We start from the raw sequence: 24,599 nt of genomic DNA, 5'->3' as shown, positions 1-24,599 counted from the left end.
CACTTTCCTTGTGATCCTTCAATAGCACTAAGACATCTGATCTTACGTCAACTCCGTATCATAGTCACGAGACCATTCTTTCATTCTCACGATGTTACGAAATAACTAACTGACCTCAAGATATTATGATCTTACAGTCTGGCATAATATCGACAATTAATCCTATAATCCTTATGATATTGCAATGACAGTTATCCTAACCTTTGTCATGACCTTATTGGTCTCCTCATTTGCACTTGCAATCTTACGGCATGACTTCCTCGTAAGACCAAAACACTCATCTAACTTCTTTTTCCTTTTAAAGCTCAACTGTGACCATTAGCTACATGAAACTGCCAATCCTAACCATGGTAACTATTTTTGTTTCCCTCTAAATTGGGCCCACCATGTACACATGTTCATTTGTCTCTTTGTCACATGTGTTAACTACCTTGCATCTTTACAAAGCGACAAAGCAACAACCATGGATCTCATTTCATCTCATGGCCCGGACATATATTGAAACATGTTAGCACTTCATTTAATAGAATTGTTGCATTATGCCAACTCACCTTACAAATTTCCACCTCTCCTGCGTCCCATAAAGAAGATAGGACCCACATGCCACATGTCACATCATCACTTTCTCGCATGAAGTAAACCTCACACACTTTTGTAAAGTGATAAAGTGATGACTGTAGATGTTGCAAGATCTGATAACAGACAAAGAAATTAGTTGAGGACTGCACTGACTAAAGGAAAAGGGGCCCACTATGCTACGTGGAAATTTGTCACTTTGTCACTATAACAAAAGGGTCTGTAGTTTTTGATAGTGACAAAGCAACAGTCGTTAATCCCCCTTTGATCTAACAGATGAGAAGATGTGGGCCCACAGAAGTATTAAATCACAAACTTAACCTTGGGACTCAGGATATAATGAAAATAGCCAAGGTTTTGAATAAAATATTACCTCACATTAAAATATTTGAAAATTCAAATATCCAACCGATCGTTAGACATTTTTCCAAATATGAAATATGAATTTTGGCAGGAGGACAAAATAGCTAACAATTTTGGTAACTCATAGGGGATGCTAGCCTACTATGCATTGACTAATGAACTTGAATGTCCATTGGGTTGTGAAGTCATGAAAAACATGAAGATCTTCCCTGCAAAATCCTAAAACTTCCCTCTACAACTAGAAAACAAGAACTCTACAACTGAAACTAGGAATCAAAACCCTTTGAAAAACACCATGTGCTCACGCAATTCTTGGAAAATAGGAAGAACAAAAAGAAAATTATCTATGTACATGTATATTCATCTCTATCAGAAGAAAGCTTTAAGATATATTCCATTAACTAGAATAGGTAGAATTTCACCATCAAGCCTGCTTAACTGAAAAGCATTTTCCTATTTGCAACCAATAATCACATAGGGACCACTCCATAATGCATCATATGTTGAGTGCCTCCCTTGTTTTTCCCTATTTGCATCCCACTTGAGAACAAGGTCTCCTTCCTTGAAAACCCTATCCTTGGCCTTCTTGTCAAAGCTCATTTTCATCTGTTGTTGATGTGTTTCCAAGGTCTATATGGCTTGGTACCTTCTTTCTTCTAAATCAATCAGTTGGGCCAACTTGATCATCATGGAGTCATGTTCTTCTAGCTCCAATTGATGAGCTAACTCAAGAGAGGGAAACTCCAGTAAAATAGGAAGGTTTGTGTCTCTTCCATAGACTAGCATGAAAGGGGAGTTTCCAATGGGCCTCTTAGGTGTAATCCTGTCAGCCCATAGAGTTGTTTTCAATTTCTAATGCCAACACCTCTGATTATCTTCAATTGCCCTCTTTATGATTCTGATGAGGTTCTTGTTAGAGGATTCATCCAAGCCTTTACCTTGGGGATAATAGTTTGAGGAGGTACTCAAATATATCCCATGTTCTAGAGCCCAAGAACATATATGAGCTCCAATAAAAGATTTGACATCATCAGATATAATTGTGGAAGGGATACTAAATCTAGTTACAATTCCATCAAGGAATTTAACCATAGAAACCTTTGTTGCATCCTTTAGAGCCACTGCTTCTGTCCATCATATGAAATAATTTGTGGTTGCCAAGATCCACTTGTGACCAACACTAGAGGGTGGGTTTGTTGGACCAATAAAATCCAAACCCCATTGAGCAAAAGGTTGATCAACCTGAATGGGATGGAGGGGAAAGGCAACCATTTCTTTGCTTTCTAGAAAAGAAAGCACATTTCTCACACTTCCTTACCCACTTATAACAACCATTAAATAAGGTTGGCTAATAATAGTCAGCCCTCATTATCTTCATGGTAGTAATTCTAGCTAAGAAATGGCCACCAATAGGGCCATTATGAAAATCTTCCAACAACCTGCTGATCTAATTAGTCCTAATACATCTTAATAGGACTCCATCAGAATCCTTTCTAAATAATATTCCATCTACCAAGACATAGAGAATAGCCTATAACTTGAATTGTCTCCTCTTTATTCTATTTAAGTCTTGGGGATACCTTCCTTCTAGCAAAAAAGTTGTCATGTCATGTAACTAATCAGACTAACCCTCATTCTCTATTGGTTGATCACCTTGAATCAAGAGGGCAGTCTCCTCAGGTGTCTCAAAAGATGAAGCCATTTGCTCACAAAGTCCTTTACCTCTTATTAGCTTGGTGATCTTGATATCAATGTCATATTCCATGACCTTAGTAATCCACCCAGCCCTGTTCTCATTGATATCTTTTTTTAGGAGGAAGTTCTTCGCAACTGCATGTGGAACTAAAAGTTGGATTTTTTTGTGAGACAAGAGATGCCTAAACTTTTTAAGAGTCCTTACAATGGAAAGGACCTACTTCTCTACATAACTATATCTATTCTCATCATCATTAAGCCCTAAACTAAAAAAAGCAATGGGCTGCTCCAAATTCTTATCATTCAACTATTATAAAACTGTTGATATACTTGATTCTCCTCTAAATTAGTAAAGGATGAAATCTCTGTCAAACTTGGGATTAACAAAAGTGGGCACTAAGACAATTGATTTCTTGATTTATTCAAAACTATCTTTCTCCTAGCTTTCTCCTCTAGGTGAAGGTCAAATTATTTTTTAACATGGCTATAAGAGGCTTGACCATGTCAAGAAGATTTGGAATAAATCTTCTTACAAAATTAATTCTACCAAGGAAACTTTGCAACCTTTTCCTATGAGCAAGAAGTGAGAGAGCAAGAATTGCTTCTATCCTTTCTGGATCTATTGTTAATCCATCTCTTGACACAATGTGTCCTAGGAGCTTCCCCTATTTGGTGGAAAACACACATTTCTTGGTATTCAATTACACACCATATTCTCTATATCTAACAAATACCTACCTCAAACGATCAAAGTGATATGTTGCATGTTTAGAAAAGATAGTTATATCATCAAGATATACTAACACAAAATTCTCCATCACACCTTTGAAAACCATCTCCATTGCCTTTTGAAATGTGGCACCTACATTAGTTATTCCAAATGGCATCTTACAATAGGCATAGGTTACCCATTTGGTGGTGAAGGTTGTATAATGTCAATCTAACTCCTAGACAAGCACCTGATTATAGCCTAAAAAAACATCCAAGAAGGAAAATCTCTTTGAACCACTAACCTTGGATAGGATTTGTTCCATAGTAGGGAGAGGGTGATGGTCTTTAAGAGAAGCCCTATTAAGGTCTCTAAAGTCTACACAAATTCTGATTTCTCCACTCTTCTTTCTAACAAGGACAAGAATAGCTATCCATGAGGAATGTTTGATAGGGAAAATGATATTAGCTTTTATGAGTTTTGATAGTTCTTTCTTCATCAATGGTTCAATCTTGGGGTTAACTAGCCTTTGTTTCTACCTAACAAGTTTAGCATCTTGATTCAATTCTATAGTATGTTGAAATAAGATTGGGTCAAAACCCTTCAAGTCTTTGTATGTCCATGCAATGAAATCATTAAATTCTTGACATATCTTAATGAAAACTTCTTGTTCAGCTTCAATACATACCTTCCCCAAGTTGAGAGTCTTCCCGTCAACAATAGTGATGGGTGTATATTCATCCTTACTTGCACTCAAATTTGATCGTCAAAATTGAAAATTCCTTCCAAGGTAATGAGACCTTTAGGTAATTTATTAGAGTTGAAATTCATGATCTAGTCTCCATACTGACTTTGGAGCTTGGACTAATTTTTAGCATAAAACTTTGCTTCATTTTGCAAGAAATTTACAATTTGCATGTTAGAATCAAACATCTTCCAATTTTTGCAATTATTAGGAACAACAGGCCTCACAATGATTCTAATTTGTTGCTCCTTATCATTAGCAACATGCTCTAGTATGTCATAGTGGGCACCAATGGTTGCAAGCTTGTCAGCATGTTTGTTCTTGTTCCTTGGGACACTTTGAATATTGAATGCCTGAAATCCTTCAAGCAAATCCCATACTCCATGTTTGTATGACTTGAGGAGGTTGTTCTTTGTGACACTCTAGTTCTTAACTTGATTTACAATCAACTCACTGTCTTGATATACTTTTAAAGATTTGATTCCCCTCCTTTGTACAAGTGAAGACCTTGGATCAGAGCTTCATACTTTGCCATATTATTTGTGCAACTAAATTGGAGCCTATAAGAAAAATAATACTTCTCCAATTCAAGAGAAATCAGCATAACACCAACCCCTAAACCATTTTTTTTTCTTTAACCATCAAAGAAAATCTCCCACAATCCATTTGTATCTTCTTTTGTTTTCATGAGATTGAAAATAGGAACACTTTCTTCAAATATACAATATGTCCCAAGGCTTGTCTCCTTGGATTCTTATATTGGATCAAACTGATAGGCAGTAGTCCACTCATCCAAAAGGTAGTCAGGAACCTCTACTAATGAAGTAGTAGGCTCATGGAATGTGTACACTTCCTCCTCCTTCCTAATTGTACAATTCATGTTTATAGGGCTTGGAGTGTAATTCTCTATGTGATTAAGAGCTAAAGGTTTTTCTCTTACTCTTGCTCCATATCATGTCCTAAAGAACATACAGGACCAATCAGCTACAATATGACCCCCTATTTGTGCAATGAAATCTCTAGAAAGAAAAATAGAAAAATAAAGTTCTACCTCTGCTACTGATATGTCTTGGGTTATAATGCAACCAGGACAAGCATGCAATGCCATCTCCACATTTTTTAGGACCCCTATAGTCTTGATAGAGCTACCATCCAATTGAAGGACATCCCTGAATATGGGCTCATACTTGATACCGAGGAGATCATCTACACTTTTAGGCATTACAGAACTACTATCCCTTGAATTTATCATACAATTGTGGACTAGTTTATCTCCTATGATCAAGGAAACATAAAGGGGGGAGGCCTAGTCTATCTCCTTCCTTTATTGGCTGCACCAAGCTTTCTACATTCTTCTCTCTTCTTAGTTGATCCTTGGTCTCTATATTCTCTAACTCTTTCTACAACAATTCCTTCTACAATGGTATTGTGGCAACAACATCCCACATAGAGATATTGGCATTAGTCCTTTTCATTTGATCCACCAAATTAAAAGGAATGTTGACTATCTTGGTTGAAGCTTTGGGAATTGCATGGCAGGTGGCTGAGGTTGAGTAAATTGAGGTTCAACAAGGTCCTTGTTGCTTGAGTTTTGCTTCTATTGAGGGGTAATATTGGGTTGGGCATTCATTACTAGCACATGAGGAGTAGCATCTGGAGTTGAAGCCTAATTTGGTGAAGGATATGTAGCATCCTTGATAGCCCTCCTTTTACTTATGGTATTGTGAGCTATAGCATCATGACTAGCATGACAATGCTCCTCTAGTTGATGGTGCATGAAAGAACAATCATTTTGCTATTGAAAATAAGAAGCATCAGTAGGTTGACTAACACTGTATGATTTCCCTACTACAAGCTCTTGGGTAGTCAATGCCAAATAAGATTATTCCTTCTAGCACATGCAATGCACACAAGAATAGTTTCAAGAAGGGTAGAAATCTTGCTCTTGAGAAAAATTGTTTTGGGGAACCAAGGCCTTGTTTTGATTTGTATTGGCAATAGGGGTATTACTAGTAGGTCTACTCTGATTATATGGAACATGACCTTAAGTTGATTGGGAGGCCTACTTTTTAAAGGAGTCTGATATTGTAGATGAGGAACCTTATTACCTTGAGCTTGCTGCCTCTTGATGGTCACCAACTCATTACTCATCATTTGCATCACTGTAGTGTTATCCTCCATCTTCTTTTCTTGGTCTTGTAGCTTCTTATCCATATTTTGCATCAGCATTTTTATCATAGCTTCAATTTTATTACTTCATTAGAAGATGCAGAAGCTATGGGGACTACTGCAAGGGATTGACTTGTAGAGGTGGTGGTGGCAGGGGCTATTGAAGGTTGATGGTTAGGTAAGTCAGGGAAAAAATGCATTGAAGGCCTTGGAGCTAACTTCCCACCTTGTATGGGAATATTTTCTACCCTGATAGCAGTTTCATAGGCATCTGGTAAAGTATCCCCTCCCATAGTTTGCACTATGGTGGCTATATCACTATTAAAGGCTTTGAGATAATGCAAGAAGGCATTACTTGGGGAAGGCCCTTGTCTTTTGAAATGCATAGTTAAAGTTAGTCATGTATCCATGGGGTGCTCTCTTAATAGTAGTCAACTGCTCTAGGAGTGAAAGATAGTCACTTTTATCTTCAAAATATTTTCTTAGGGCTTCTCTTAACCCATCCCAATCTATTATAGAGTTATGGGGAAACCCTCTATACCATTGGAGTGTTTTTCCTTTCAAGGATGAGGTTAGAAGCCTAACTGCTACATCATCTTCTGTAATCCCATGTATATTGTAGACATTTGAAACTTCTTGAACATGTTCTACAGGGGAAATAAAGGTCTCACCAATAAAATCAGGTATACCCTTAAGGTTTGATACTAGTATGTCATGTCTTTGAGCAAAAAGGAGAGGACTTCCACCATTGAAGGTGGAAAAAGCATGTGCCCTAGCCATATAAATAAGTGGCCTATTGATATAAGAAGATGGTATTCTAGGTTGTGACCTATTAATAAGGGGAGTGGAAAGGGACCTTAAACGTGAATGATTTATTGCAACACTCCTAACCAGTGATAAGGAAAAACTCTTTCTTTTCCTTCTAGAATTTGAGAATGAGAGCTCTAATTATTGAAAGTTACCTTTAGAAGATGCCCTTGTGTGAGGTTTGGGCATGAATCAAGAAATTAGTTTTGAAAACCAGATGTGTTTGAAATTTGGAGTCGCCAATTACTTTGAATAGATGAGCCTTTTTAAGGCTTGAATACTAAAGGCAATACTATCTCTTCAGCATGAGCATGAAATCTTCTTCTTCTTGACACCAATGAACTTATAATATGCTTCAATATGTTAGTCCCACCGGGCGTACCAAAAAGTGTTGACATAAAAGCTTGCACCCTAGCCTGAGGGAATACTTCTTAGGAAACCTTGTGTAACATGGAAACAATCTCAAAAGTGTGGGACTTTGCAATTTGAGATTGAGTCTTTGGAAAAGGCCGACTTCCTTCACTATCAGAATGCATCTAATTGGTTCTTGAGAGGAAAAGGGAGAAGGAATGCATAAAAAAAAAATCTACCTAATCTAATCTAGAGGAGGTGATACACCAAATAGTATATGGATCTACTTCTTTCCCAGTGAATGCACTATAACTTAATAGATTTCTCAAAACATACCATTTTGTACACCTTTTCAATCTCAATATCCTAGATAAGCCAAAAGATTAACATAATTAGAGAAGGAATACAATGGATTCACTTGATCTAATCAGTCACCAAGTATGAACATGATTATATGATATTTCAACTGTCAAAATACATTCGACAAGTGAGGCCACAAGAATGCACACACACTCAATTGACAAAGAATGGATATAGAAGAGAAGATTTCTATTGAGCAGAGGCAAAATTATAGAGTAGCTCTGAAAATTACAAAAGAGAGAGCCCTTAGGAAGGTAGTAAAACTTGCTTTCATAGTTCAAACATAACTGGGATAACTTTAGAAAGAAGCAAAGTTCAACCACTAAAATTATAGCTACAAGGGACAATCGTGTAAATCTAGAGAAAATATGATCCTAGCACATGTCCAAATGCATGGAAATCCAATTTTTTTCCAAAAGAAAAACCCTGAGAAGCCATGAATGACAACCATTAATGCACAACTGGGAAGATAGATAACTGAGCAATGAGTGAGTGCTCCTTTGCATTTAGAGGCGTGGGAGGTAGTTGAAACAACTAGTAATCGATCGACCAAATCAAATTTTCCATTAAACAATTGTTATTCTTTTATATCAGCACACCAAGTTAGATAGAAGCATGGGTCAACCATTTTCAACATCTATTTGTACCTTTCCCACAACCTGATTGGTCAAAGGCCTTTTACATTCTAGCTCGAACAAACAAAGCTCTTATATTATGGTTAATGTTGGGACTTATGATCTTATGATTGTCAACTAGGGTCAAAATCCTCATATCATCTTTTACTTATAATCCCAACCCTTATGATCTTATGATCGTCCATTCATCATAGCATCAAGCCATCATTTTTCTTTCCTTGTGATCCTTCTACAACACCTAGGCATTCGATCTTACAATAGCTCCATATCGTAGAGTTGCAAGACCATTCTTTCCTTCTCACGATGTTATGAAACAACTAATTGACCTCACAATATTACGATCTAATGGTTTGGCGTAACATCAGTAATTAATCCCACAATCCTCATGATACTACGACAACAATTATCCTTGCCTTTGTCGTAACCTCGGTGGTTTCCTCATTTGCACTTGCTATCTTATGACATGGCTTCATCGTAAGATCAAAACACTCATTTGATTGCATTTTCCTTTTGAAGCTCAACCGTGACCACTAGCTATGTGAAACCACCAATCGTAACCATAGTAACTATTGTCGTTTCCCTGTAAACTAGGCCTGTTGTGTACACGTGTTTGTTTGTCACTTTTCCACATGCGTTAACTATCTTGCATCTTTACAAAGTGACAAAGTGACAACCATGCCACATGTCACACCGTCGCTTTCTTACATGAAGTAAAGCCCACACACTTTTGCAAAGTGATAAAGCAATGATTGTAGATGGTGCAAGATCTGATGGTAGACGAAGAGATCAACTAAGGATTGCATTGACTAAAGTAAAAGGGGCACATGGTGCTAGTGGCAATTTGTCACTTTGTCTCTATGACAAAAGGGTCTGCATTTTTTGACAATGACAAAGCGATAGTCGTCGATCCCCTTCTAATTTGACAGATGAGAAGATGTGGGCCCACAGAAGTATTAAATCACAAACTTAAACTTGGGACTTAGGATATAATGCATATAACCAACGCTTTGAATAAATTATTACCTCATGTTTAAATATTTGAAAATTCAAATATCCAACTGATCATTAGACATTTTTCCAAATACAAAATATGAATTTTGGTGGGAGGGCAAAATAGCTAACAATTATGTTTTGTAAAGATTTAGATGTGCTAGTTACCATTTTTTACAAACTATGCATAGTTGGGCTACCAAGTTTCCATTATTAGGTGAGCAAATATTTAAATAAATATATATGGCATACTAGTATAGGGTTTGTAATTTGATATTAGGATCAAGTTTGAAGCCCTTTAAGGAATATCATTTTTAATTGATCTATGTCTTGAATGTAAATAAAATTTCAGTTGAATCTATGCTTCTATGCAATTGGATGCATTGTTAGCCTTAGATTGAATAAAAGAGGCTTTTGGATTATATCATGTAAAACATGGAACTTAAGGTATGAATAGTCAATTAATAACACCCAAGTAGGTGTGGGAAATCTACCAATTCATTTTTTTTTTCAGAACTCCAGACTCTCCCGTTTTTAGCACTTGTCTGCTAATTTATGACTATTATCAAGCATGTGAAGGTATATATAAATTTTGCAATGCTATATTTTTTCAATCTTTTAGACGATAATGAGAAGTGGAAAGAGAATATTTTGTCCAGGTAGAGCAGAACATCATAATATTTTGTCCAAACACACAAGGAAAAACCCAAAATGCAAAGATTGGTGGGAGAAGAAAATCGTGCACGTGGAGACGAGTCCAAAGTTGTCGTTCAAAGCCTTCGTTGTTGTTGTCCAAAGTAGAGAGAAACAAAGATACAAAAAAGAACCTTACTACCAAATGCACAGCCGTTGTCAATGCAAAGAAACCCTATTCAAAATGGATAGTCGTCGTTGATGCAGAGAAACCATATTCAACCATCACAAGAGAACAATGTCGCCTGAGAAACCCTATTCCCAAATGCCTTTTTCATCTTCTAAAAACCTAACCATGGTTTTGGCGGACTTGATGGTTCTATTAAAACGCGTTCATAGAAACCCAAATTCAGGTTATAATTTGGAATTTCACCTATTTCGTTGGAAGATGCATCTTCCAATTTTGATCAAAAAATGGAACACAAAAGTGAAAATCGGGTTATTGGTTTAGGGCCTGTTTATTTCATAGAATTGGACTAGAATTGGGTTTGGCAAAATTCAGTTTTGTCAAAATGGGCATTTGGGTCGAAATCTTTAAAACAAAATTAGAATACTAGTCTTCTAATTTTGAACCAAAACAAGGATAGCAATCTTCCATCTAAATACTAGGAATTGGGAAGTGAATCCAAGGTTTTCTATTTTGGGGATTACGATAAAATTTAAATGAATGATTTTTGGCATCTATTCATTTTGTGCAGTCGCAATTTTCACCATTTGTATGAAGATGACTGAAAACATTGTTTGCACCGATGCATTTTGAAATCGTAGAGCCCATGGCAATTTCATACACTCTAACAATTACAAGAGAGCATGGTGGTACATATAATATTATTGCAACTGCACCTTCCTTTGTGCGATGAAAAAAACATAACAATAGGATTTTGATTTAGTTACATGATCTACACAACCTAAAGGTGCGATATTCACTGGCAACTGAATTTGTAGAGGTGGTCTCAAAGGGGTATTATCAGTAGAATATCCTGATCTTGAAGCAGGGTTGTGTGAAATGTTGAAGGTGGGATGCATTTTAGATTTTCGCGATGAAGTTGTCAATGAGATTCTCCAGCAGAAAAACACGCAACTATTTGTAGAAGACCCGGAGTTCCTTCTCTTATTAGAAAGCTTCGTAGAATGTCAAATCTAGTGATGCACAATTTTGATTTGCTAGGCACAATGTTATATGGCAGTCTGTGCTAGTCATGAACTTGTTTTTGTTAGGACCTAATTTTGAGATTATGACATTAGGTTGGATGGGCATGACACAAACCATCTATTTGATAGATAGGTACCGGCCATAATGGGGGATGTGTAGATCACTTTAATAATAACTTAGATTTTCAATAAAGTGTGAACGTTTTGTCATGCTATGATTATATTACCTGTGAGTAAGGCGAATTTTGTCTCATGCCAAGTTTGGATAAATATGCTAGACCATGGTATAATTGTTTAAAATAGTTTTTAAAAGTAAATAAAAAAAATTAAAAAAATGATTTAAATTTTTTTTTCAATTCTAATTTTACAAACCAAATGTGGAAGATTCATCTTCCGACTCATCTTCTATGTTAATCAAACAAGACAAATTGTTTTTTCAAAATTAGATTTCAAAATTCAAACCTGATTTTGACAAAACCAAGTTTTGAGTCAAAACCTAATTTTATTAATTCCACAAAACAAACAGACCCTTAATAAATCAAACACGTGTTTTTATGTCCAAAATCTGATTTTGGCCCTCATATCCCTATGCCACCCCTCATTTTCCAACAACCAACAAGGGCCTTGCCTTATAGACTTTAAATGATATAAAATCTTTAAAGAATATATTTTTTAATATAAATGCTTATGGAGGAAACATTTTACATTTGTCACGGCAGTAGAGCGACATCGCGGTTTTTCAAAGTAACGGTTATATTCATCTATTTTCCGTTAGTGGCACTTAAACCTCCACATTAGCAGAACATTCTCGATCCTCTTTGCCCGAACATTCTCGATCCTTCCATGGGGACAGAACACAGTCTTCCTTCTAGGCTCTTCGTCTCTGCGTTTAAATATGAACCTCAAGCGATCAAATGGGTGTTAGATTTTCACTGATTTAACAAAAGCTCGTTGTGTTTTAGAGTCTGTGTTTTAACCAGGATTTGGCATCAATTAGCTTATTCGTTCCTAAGGTGTGTCTCCTGAGAACTTCGTGTCGTGTGCATTGCAATGAATTACAGGATAGGGTAGAAGTTCTTCAGATTTTTGGATGTTCAATTATATTTTTTGTTTGGCAAGTTTTATTGATTTGGCAATATATGTTTAGGGGATTTTAGTTAGCGTTTAGAATCGTGCAAAGTGGCGGTTTTAGTAGGGTTCTTCGGATTTGTGGATGTAGGTGTTTTATCAAAAGGAATGGCCACAAGGGCAGCTGCAAGGAGTGCTGGGAGGTCAATCATCCCGGCCATGAGGAATCATCTTGCAGGTTACGCCCGTGCAGGAGAAGTTCAAGTGCCCCGCTGTTTATCCACCGCCGCAATGAAAGGATACAGGCCAGAGGACGATTCCTCCTTGCAAGAGGACAGTCAAAGCCGACAGGGTGTGGATATTCGCCGAAGGGATTTTCCCGACATTTTTAACAGTATGCCTCGATAAACCCTAATATCGTTTATTTTTCCCTTCAGATATGAAAATGAAACTATTACCAGTAAATAAATGACGTTTGAAACCCTAATTGTGAAATGCTAGTAAGTTAGTGAAATTTTATCTGGGAATTTGAAAGTTTACTAAATGAAGTGTGAAACCCTAACTGTGAAATGGCAGTTCCCTGTTATCCACTGAGGGGTCTCGGCGTCGGAGTTGATGATCTCTTCAGCAATCCTTTTTCAGTGGCGTCACGGGGAAACGTGGAGGGGAGGAAGCCGTGGGATGCTGTCGAGGACAAAGATGCCCTGCTTCTGAGGGTGGATATGCCCGGTCTTGGAAAAGAAGATGTTAGGGTTTATGCGGAGGAGAATTCGCTGGTGATTAAAGGGGAAGCACAATCCGATGCAGAGCTGGACGGTAGTGGCAGGAAATACAGCAGCCGCATCGATCTTCCTCCTAAAGTGTATAAGCTTGATCAGATTAAAGCTCAGATGAAAAATGGTGTCCTCAAAGTTATTGTCCAAAAGTACAAGGAGGAGGAGATCAAGAACGTCATCAATGTTAATATTGATTAGAGATCTTTGCTTTTTGTTGTCAGAATCGGAAGTCTGAAGAGTTATTATGTTTTATAAATACGAAGCTCGAAAGTTTTGGGGTATTATGGAATGTTACTGAACATAGTTGGAAGCATTGTGATCTGTAAAGACTACTAATAAAGAATTTTGGTGTTTTAAATATATTCTCCTTTTAGTTAATTGGCTATTTTCTTGTGGGAACGATTTGTGTTGGTCTTTTTTAACTGGGGAATTTAATAGCCTTCAGGTTGATATAGTATTTTAGATTAGTATTGCTGTTTTGTTTATAGTATCATAGATTAGTAAATAGCGATAAGGTTAATGCCTTATAATAAATATAATTAATAAGAAAACCCCATGACTTAATCTCTACATGCTAAAATATTAGCCTATTTATTATGACAGTTGTACTGTATTATATGATATACAGTTCCATCAATAAATATTATAAGTGAGATTTTGTAAAAAAATTCTGTTTTGTTTATAGTATCTTGGATTAGTAAATAGTGATAAGATTGTCATAAATGTAATTAATAAGGAAGCCCCATATCTCTACGCCATAAATTATTATCCTATTTCTTATGACAGTTCTATGATTATATGATATATAGTTAAATCAATAAATATTATAAGTGATTTTTTTTTCCAATTTTATAAGTGAAATTTTCAAAAAAAATTCTGTTCAGTTTATAATATCAAATACGGTAAATTATTATCCTTAATCTCTATGCGGTAAATTATTATCCTATTTCTTATGACAGTTCTACAATTATATGATATATTTTGAAAAAAAATCAATTAAAAAGGTGAATGCATTTGTTGAGTAATATATGAATATTGAAATAAAATTTTGAAAAAAATAATTTGCTGAGTAATATGAATATTGAAATAAAATTCTGAAAAAGATTAATTGAATAAATTTGTGGAGCAATATATAAAAATATTTTTAGTTTTTTGAAAAAATTGAAAAATAATTTAGTACAATGAAAAGAAAAGTAAAAGCAAAGGTAAACATAAGTATGAACTCAAAACCTAAGCTCTAATAAAAATTTAATTTGTATTTATTTATTTATATATGTCTTTATTTATGAGGTGCAAAAGGAGTATTTATTAGTATGTCTATAAGTTTGTACATAAGTTTGTTGAGATGAGCCTCCCTCTCCAAATAGTGCATGAATATAAAGAGGTGGAATTGTAAGATGTGTTGGAGGATGATGAGTTGGGAGGACATAATTTGGTGTTGGGATGAATGCTCTCACTCTTGCATATTCACCAATTCATCTCAATTTGTAGAGAAATGGAGATAAGCAACAAAACCCAACTCAAATTCACCCTAGTTTTAAAGGTGTATTAAAATATGTGGCTAATCGATAGTGTTTGGTAGGAGGAAGTAAATTTGACTTCTAGTAAGTAATTGATTGATAATTTTTTACTTGTATATTGCTCCAACTTTTCTAGGTAAAATTGATTAAGATATTTCAACTAATAATAGCTTTGGACTATAAGCATTTCTTTTTTTTCTAGGGCTAGGAATAAGGAGATATGAAAAGAGAGATACTAGAAATAGAGAAGCATTAGGATAGCTAATGTTGATTACCAATTTAAAGTATGACTCAATCTATAGAGCATTTGATAGTGTCTCAAATCTTTTAGATCATTTAGTCAAAAAGCTATCATATATTAATCAAGAGAACATTGTTAACCTAATTGAACATACCAAACTAAGTTGAAAATGACCAAGAATATTAGAAGCATGAGAATAGGGATAGATAGAGATGTTTATTCTGAAGTGCTCACGAACCTAAAGGGAAAGATTTACCTTGAATTGGTAACAATATACTAGGAAATAGAAAAGTTAAAATTTAACAAGGTGCACCTCCCTCTTGCGCTCCATGCTTATTGTCAAAATGTTCTCATCCTTCCCTTGAAGCTATATAGAAATTGCTTTATTAGTCTTAGATGCCAAGGGTTTTCAGCTTTATACGGTAAAACAATAAAAAATTTATGGCATTGGCAAACAAGGGAATCAAAACTTACCAAAACTATTTTAGAGAAACAAAAATTAGTGTGGTTCAAACCAAAGGCTAGATAAAACCCAATATTCTATGGTATACATCTCCATGCTAGCCCAATAGTCAAAGTGGATAGGAATACATCTTTTAACTTGTTGTAAGCATGAGATAAAAAATGTTATTGCTAGAAAATATGTAAATCTCGACTAGGTTTAAATTATTTAGCTTGGGTTGATAAAGATTCCAGAACACTAATGAGATTAGAGAAAATCTTATCATTACATTGAATTAGATTTTTTAAGGATTCCTATAAAGACATGATGAACTAAAATAGTAGTAATATAAGTTGTCTTAAAGATTTTTGAGTTGAGATCTACATAAGACATGCTATATAAGTTTTTAAAGAGATTAATTCTTTCTTGCAAGGTTCTTGGATATACAAGGACAAGTTTGCATTAACAAGTTAATTAGAGTGAGGACATTGAACTAAAATAAGGTTGTGTAAAGCTAGGACAAATAGTTAATGAAAAATAGTTAGACTCTTTGATCAGATGCAATTTGTGCAAAAATCTTGGACTTATGTATATTAAAAACTAATCATTCATCATCACAACCCAATGTTCATTCATTTTTCTAGATATCACATTCCTTTTGGAGAAAACACCTTTGATTGAAGCATAATAAAGGAGGCAGACGAATGAAAAACATGGGTCTCCAAATACCAAATTTGTCATTCCCATATTTTCTCAGAGTATATAATTTACTTTTCTGCTACTCTCTCTATTTATATTACAAAGAAAGCGGGTGCATGCGAAAATTAAAGAAGACTTTTAATTCAACATCAATAATACTTTCCTATATGAAAGAAGAACAAACATTGAAATGCAAATCAATGCTTTGGAGGGGAATTCACATGCAAATGACAGGTGTAGTAGCATGGATCATGCCACTACGCACTGGACTCCTTGCTTGCCACCACTTTCTACCACTATTATCACTTGTTGCGATTCGTCAAGTTGAGTTTTATGCAGAATTTTTGAAGCAATAAATTAAAAAGATCACCTAAAAAAAAGTAGGTTGACCAATAGAAAAATATGAATTTTGTAAGTGTGAACTCATTTTAATGGACAAATATTTGACAACCATAGTATAAAATCAATGTTACACAATTTTCATGAAAATCCAAAGTTTGAACTATTGTGAAAAGTCAACTTGAAAACTATAGTCCTGTCATATAGCTCTGGGGGAGTTTATCCTTGCCTTTGCAATTTAAAAATGAAAAAAACTATTTTTGGGGTACTAAGTTAAGTCTAGTCATACAAAGGTTTCCTTTGGTTAATATGAGTTAGATGTCAACATTTCAATACTAGATTATTTAGTTTTCAAGTTTAGGAAACCTAAAATGTATACCATCTTGTAAATTTTTTTTGACTAAATATTTTATAAAGAAGAATATGTTTTATTGTATATTCTAGATTAAATATAATAATAAGTAAGATTAGATTAAAAATCTTTATTTTAGTATAAAGAATATTTCATAAAATTTAGAAACAAAAGACTTATAAAAGTTTAAATTAGTACTTTTTCAATGAACTAATTCATTTTCACAAAATTGATGTTTTTTAAATTTTAAACTAATTTAATTTAACAATTTTTTTTTTTGTATTATTACAATGTTGAACATTATTAAATAAATGTTAGAGACACTTATTAATTGTTTTTAATTAAAAATAATTTCATTTAATATATCAACAATCATAATGAATAAAAATTCAAATCTATTTACGAATAAAAATAAGCATAATAAAAACTCGTATTATGAACACTGTTTCAAAATACCAATTACTTATTAAATATTTTCAACTATTAAACACTTTATGCAAGCCACTGGTTTTTCCATTAAGACACAAGCAATTTTGTCGATTTGTACAGTGGTGTTGTGAATGACACCTATTATTAAATGTAATGTAGTGCCGGCCCCTAAGTTACATTTTTTGGTATCATTGCCAAACTCTTTTAGGCCAGTTTTATGTTTGATGATTAATAATATTGTTTTGAGTTTATTAGATATTGTTTCAGATTCAGTTTATTATATGATGAGATTACTTGGTAGTCTATATTTCATGTATGCATGATGATTATTATAGTGTTTTTTTAGCTATTGTTGATGTTTAGTTAGATGGATTATCATATGTGTTTTCTTATGGATACTTACCCCATACTGCATGTGTATGGTGTGCATGTTTTTTTAATTTATGTATGGTATTTCTGATGTGGTTAGGGAAGGGAGTTGTAGTCACTACTAGTCGGGATCTGCGCGATGCACCACTTCTTGCTATTGCCTGTTTAGCTTAGAATATTGTGTCTGTCCATGCATGGATTTTATGCAGGTTGTAGGTACTAGGTATTGACTCTCTTGAATTGCCAGGATGAGCATACCCTATCGCATTATCTCAATGGTAAGAGAGTGGAGATAGATTCTTAAGTCCAAATCCTAAACCTTTAAGCCATTTGTCCTAATTGAAAATTAGGACAAGTATCTGAGTCAAGTACCCTCCGAATGTGTTGAATGATGTTAATTCGTGATTATAACCCTTTAGTTTGATTTTGTATGAGTTTTTCTATGATGGGTTTTCGTATTTTACCTTGTGAGTCTTTGGTGAATTTTCTATTAATTAAGTCTAATTAAAAGATTAAATTAATGATTTAATTTAATAAAAAATTATTATGATATTTTAATATTTAATTATATTTAATTAATTGAGAAATTAATTAAATAAAAAAGAATTAAATTTGTAGATAAAAGTTATAAGAATAAATTTAGAACGTGATAATATTTATTTTAGTTAAATTTTTAAATAAATACTAAATATTATTGTTATTTAAATTAATAAATATTTTATCAAATTAAACATTCAAAAATAAATTAAAGAGTGAAAAGATATTTATTTATTAAAAGTATTAAGTTCACATGGTGCATGCATGCGATTAAAATATAAGATATTAATTAAAAGATAAAACAAGTGAATTTAATAAAGATATTTTAATTGCATAAAGTGCACATGGGATTAAATCTAATAAATTAATTGAAAAGCGAAGTCAAGTGGAAATTAAATAAAGAAAATTAATAATTTAATAAATGCACATGGAAAAGATAAAAGAAAGATAAAGGAAAGTTAATAGGAGTTGAAGTAAGGTGAATAGAGAGTTCTCTTGGGTGAATGCACAATTAGTGCCTCGATTTAAGAAAAGAACTCCTTATCACCAAGAGAGGGTTCATTTTCAAGGGATGCAAATTTGGAAGCGAATTTTGGAAGGGAATTTTTGGGAGAGTTTCAGAGAGAAGTTTTTGGATAGAAGTGAATTCTCTCACAATCTTCGGGTGGTTATGTATTAGCATCAGGTTCAGGTAGGGTCTTATGTTTTGATCATTGATAAATTATGCAATTTTCCTTTCCTGTCTTTTTTGTGCCTGTGGATTATAAATCTGAATTCTCTGTGATGAACCCTTAAACATTTAAATATTGTAAATTATTAAATGCTTGCCAATATCTTTTGCATACATGGAGATTAGAAAAGTAATTAGAAACCCTCATTTTCTAGATTAAAGAATTTAGTGCTTCATTCAGGAAGGGTTTGAAATAAAAATAAAATTAGAAATTAGAAATTCAATTGGTTAATTGTATTTTTCCTATTAGACTTAAATTGCAAAGGTCTTATATATATATATATATATATATATCTATAAAATTATAATTATAATTTATTGAGAATTTGTTTTCTTTCAATTTTATAATTGATAAAATTTAATAAAATAAATTTAATTAAAATTGATTAAAAAATATATATATTAAATTTTTGGGGGTGGTTTTGTTTAAAAATAAATTTAATAAAAAAATATAAATTTTAAAGTGGGGCGGGGCCACCACTTCTGTAATGCCCCGCCAAGGGATCCAAAGAATTAACCTAAAGTTTCACTAAGTTTGGTAGCATTTTTTTTTTTAAAACATGAAAGTAAAACCATTCATAACCTAGCAACGAAAGCAATGACAATATCCAACTGAAAGTAAACATACATACATAACATGTTTCATTCTTTAAAGATCCCTTAACGTTGAATCACATCTAAATTAACTATTGATGATTTCATCTAATACTACATCCACATGAAATAATAATGAAAAGTCCAATGTTCATAAATTATATTTTCAAATGCTCAATCATCCACTGCACATGCCATAGGGTATGAAAGGCTTAAAAGAATATACATATGTGAAATAAACTACATCATCATACTAACTCTAATACATGATGCAATAACATAAATGAAACCACATGTTATACACGATACATCATCATAAAAGATATAAACATCCATCATTAAAGATAACCATATATCATCAAACATAAATATCTAAGTGCCCGGTTCCTCCCAATCGTAAATAGCATCATTAGACCATTGTGGATCCTAGCCATCCCTCCATGCGTAACATCCTAAGTCACCGAAGAGATCATCGGTATTAACATAGTAGAAATGTCACTCTTAAATCCTACTACATCATATACATAAAGTAATCTAACATGCAAAATAAAGCATAAGATAACATCATCTAACATATGCTAATCATCAATATAAGGATACATGTCCACCATCATAATCCATGAATAGAATGAAGATAGATACCATAAAGAATATATCAGCCACGGTGTCTCAAATGGATCTCAAATGATAAGAGTGAAAAAGTACTACCACCCGACTGCGTGGAACCTAAGTGGTCCACTCCCACTGTGCTAAGGAGATAATCTCAAGTCCCGAACAGGTTATCAAAATCACATAGCATAAATACTCTCTAAGTTCAAGAATCCTAAAAGTATACTAACTCAAAGGTTCCAATCACAAAACGACATCTAATTCCAGAGTCACAACAATAAGCACACCACCAGAGGTACACAAAATTTATAGAGGAGACTCAGGCTACATACTAGGGAGTGTCATCACATGGCTGCTTGAGTTACTCTGGACTTGTAATGGCCTGCCAAGGGATCCAAAGAATTAACCTAGAATTTCACTAAGTTTGGTAGCATTTTTATATATTTAAAAATATGAAAACTAAAACCACATATAACTTATGCACCATAACGGAAGCAATAGCAGTGTCCATCTAAAAGTAATCATAACATACAAAACTGGTTACATTCATTAAAGATCCCTTAACATTGAATTACATCTAAATCAACTAACATTATTGAATCCATCAAATATAACAACCACATGAAATAATATTAATAAGTCCAATGTTTATACATTACATTTTCAAATGCTCAATCATCCACTGTACATGTCATAAGGTATGAAAAGCTTAAAAGAATATACATATGTGAAATAAGATACATCATCCTATTCTAATCCATGATACATCAAAGTAAAGATAATCACATGATACACATGATACATTATCATAGAACACATAATCATCCATCATAAAAATCAAACAAAATAAACTAAATGCATGGTTCCTCCCAACAGTTAATAGCATCATTAGACCATCGTGGGCCCTAGCCATCCCTCAGTGCATAACATTCCAAAATCACCAAAGAGATTATCGGTATTAATATAGTAGGAATGTCACTCCTAACATATACTATATCATATACAGAAAGTAATGCAAATATACGAATAAGATAACATCATCTAACATATGCTAATCATCAATGAAAGGATACATATCCACCATCATGAAGGACGCATCAGCCACGATGTCTCAATGAATCTCAAATGATAAGAGTGGAAAAACACTACCACCCGACCTCGTGGTACCTAAGTGGTCCACTCCAACCATGCTGAGGAGATAATCTCAAGTCCCAAACAGGCTATCTAATAACACATAGCATAAATCTCTATAAGTCAAAGAATCTTAAAAGTATACTAACTCAAAGGTTCCATCACAAAACCAACATCTAATCCCAGAGGCACACAAAGACATGTAGGAACCTACTATGCAAGCGAAAAAGTGTTATCGCATTTATCACGTACAAGTTATCTTGACAGTTAGCTAAACTCCACGGGTTCATACTGATCTCATGTAGCCACTAGTATCCTCTCATACTGACGAGGCATACTATGGAATGCAAGGTCGCAACCATGCGTTCTCTCTACTCCCATCCTAGTCTATACAAGCACTCAAGGCATGGGCGAGAACCAAAACACTTATCTTTTTAAGTTCATTCAGTTAGTATTAGGTGTGAATGTTTTCACTTATTAATCCAACTTACAATGTGTTACCCTAGCAGCCTCTTAGGGCCTCGGCCCCCATTACAAGCCACTTCTTGACACTACATGCAGATATCCTACCCTAAGCTCATGGAATCATAAATCTCAAAATCACAAAAGATAATCCATAATAAAAATCATCAAATATGCATAAAAGCATCAAATCTCCATGAGCAAACATCCATAGAAAATCATGATCACAATAACTCTCTATTGGCAATTGAAGTATCATTGATAATCAAAAGTATCCATTAGTTCTCAATAACCAAAATATATCTCAATCATATTGATCGAAGACTCCAAGATGGTTGAGTCAAAACATGTCACAACATGACATCATAAAAAATAAATCCACATTTCAGTCCCATTATGGCAACTAGAAAAATAACCAAGGATAACTGATCAAAGAACCAAAAATGGTTAAGTCAAGTGTCTCATACATAAGAATCTCAACTATAACAATCAGTAATTATAAACATTACATAGAGCATTCCATCACATAACCATGGTTGGGTTTATAAAAATCAAGATTAAAACATCATCATGACATCACAATCACATCACCCCCAAGCCTCTGGTAGACGTACTATAACTGGTCAACACTAGTCAACCCAAAACCCAAAACAATAGCATAAAGAATACACAATGCAAACACATGTTTTAGTTTTGCTAAATTTACAAACTTGAATTTAAATGTAGAGGTCTCAGTTTATGTTTCCAAGTTTGGAGAATGAATGGAGGAACATTTTGTACGCTTTTCCATGTACTGTTTTGGATGAATAAAAGTTTTTCATAATAGGTCTAAAATCTATTTTCAAATTATAAGATTTGTTTGAAAACATCCCCCACCAAACTATCAATTAAATTTCATATACTTTATTTAATAATTTTAAACAATTAAATTAAATCTTAATAGTTGAAAATTATACAAGAGTTCACCATAAAAATGAACCTTTGGTATAAATCATTTATCAATTAATAATTCAAATTTATTAATAACATATTTAAACACACACACACACACACACACACACACACACACACAATTATTATTATTACATTTTATAAAATCAAATTAATAATTTCGATTGATACAATATAACATATGAAAATTTAATAACAATGAAAATCGATTTCATATGAAATGACTGTTATAACACATATATAATTATATGCTGTCGGTGGCACGCAGGACCCTGCTGTCGTAGGGCCTGCGACGTCAGTAGGTGCTGTGTACCCCTGCCGTCACAGTACCTACGACAACCGATACACTATGACCGCAGTGGGCACGAGGGCGTGGGTCTCGTCCCTCCCCATTTTATGCATATTACTTTTTTTAAAAAATCGCATAAGCGATTTCAACTCGCCAGTTACTATATGTGATTTCAATTTTAACAAAGTTTAACTTTTTTTTAAAAACATATTCGATCAATGGTATGATTTTCAATTTTTAAATAAATAAATAAATATATGTATAGATACGTATGTATGTATATATGTATATATGTGTGTGTGTGTGTGTACACACAGAGTTAATCAATATCACAGCACATAAACATGTATATATATATATATATATATATATAAAATTGTATATATATATCTATATGTGTATGCAAATTCGAAAATATAAATAGTTTATTTAAAAATTCTAATTTTCAGAATTTTCTATAAACTTTAAATCTCAAATTTATCTAAATATTAATCTAATGGATTTGGCTATGAATTTAAACCCTAGCCCCGTGTTCTTTTCTGATTTATGCATAAAAGATTCTCAAATAAATTTTAACTACCCATATTCAGAATGCATACAATTAAAATAGGAAAATCCTCAGAAGACATATGTAAGACACGAAGAAGACAGGGAATGCAAGATGCGAAAATAGCATAAGTAAAATCACAAGAATCTACTCAGATTCTGATGCTAATTCGCTCTTCCTCAGAAGACCCGCAGAGCAAGCGCCTCCCTTCTTTAGAATTCCCGAGTCCTCCAATGCTCCAAATGCTCTCCAAACGCTATGTCTAAGCTTCTAGGAATGCCTGAATATAAAGAGTTCTCAGAAAACATCTAGAATGTCTCTAGAAACAGCTAGAAGGTGTCACCAACTAAGCATGTGTCTTTTCCAACCTTCTAGATGAGTCATCGGGTTGTAGACACCATGTGCTTAATTGATGCACTAACCCCTGTGTTGTTGACATATGAGAAATAAAAAGGTGCGTTAACTCCTAGGCAAGCTTATAACTCCAATTTACTTTTATATAATTTCTATTTAAATTTTTATAACTTTCATTTTAATTTTTATAACTTTTATTATTATTATTTATTTATTACTTTATTATTATTTTATAATTATTATTAATTTTAATTTCTAATTTTCTTTTATTTAATTCTTTTTCCTCAATTAATTCTCATTTAATTAATTATAATCAAAATATCAAAACCCATGATATTTTATATTAATCTTCTCAAATAATTAATTTATTAATTAAATCTATTTAGTAAGACTTAATTAATAGAAAATTCACCATAGACCTCCAAGATAAAATATGAAAATCCATCATAGAGCAATTCACACAAAATCAGTCTAATGGGTTAAAAATTATGAAATATGTCATCTGACACATTCGGTGGGTAAAATATCCAGATACTTGTCCTACCTCACTAGGACAATTGGTTTAAGGGTTTGGGATTTGGACTTGAGAATTGATCTCCCTTCTCTTATCATTGGGATAGTATAATAGGGTACGCTCATCTTGGCAATTCAGGGAAGTCGATACTCGGTACTTGCAACCTATAGAAAAACCATGCATGTACATACAATATATATAATGCTAAGCTAAATAGACAATAGCAGGAAGTGGTGCATCATGTAGTTCCCGACTAAGCAATTGACTATGACTCCTTTCTTTAACCATATCAGAAACACCATACTATGAACAAACACGCACACCATACACATGCAAGTATGGGGTAAGTATCCATAATAAAGCACATGAGATAATAAACCATCTAACTAATCATCAACAAT

At 33.6% G+C, this 24,599-nt stretch overlaps 1 protein-coding gene across 1 annotated transcript; it reads left to right on the top strand.

Moving 5' to 3' along the window:
- The first annotated feature begins 12,165 nt into the window (after window positions 1–12,165).
- On the top strand, window positions 12,166–13,449 carry LOC149534468 (small heat shock protein, chloroplastic-like). Its single transcript, XM_089805222.1, has 3 exons — window positions 12,166–12,258; window positions 12,465–12,707; window positions 12,890–13,449. The coding sequence occupies exons 2-3, from the start codon at window positions 12,482–12,484 to the stop codon at window positions 13,285–13,287; spliced, it is 624 nt and encodes a 207-aa protein (XP_089661348.1). The 5' UTR covers window positions 12,166–12,258; window positions 12,465–12,481; the 3' UTR covers window positions 13,288–13,449.
- The last annotated feature ends 11,150 nt before the right edge of the window (window positions 13,450–24,599 follow it).

This window comes from Cupressus sempervirens, chromosome 10 (genome assembly GCF_028749045.1).
Source record: "Cupressus sempervirens isolate cs-2001-9-10 chromosome 10, ASM2874904v1, whole genome shotgun sequence".
NCBI lineage: Eukaryota > Viridiplantae > Streptophyta > Pinopsida > Cupressales > Cupressaceae > Cupressus > Cupressus sempervirens.
This window is presented reverse-complemented; position numbering and strand designations above follow the sequence as displayed.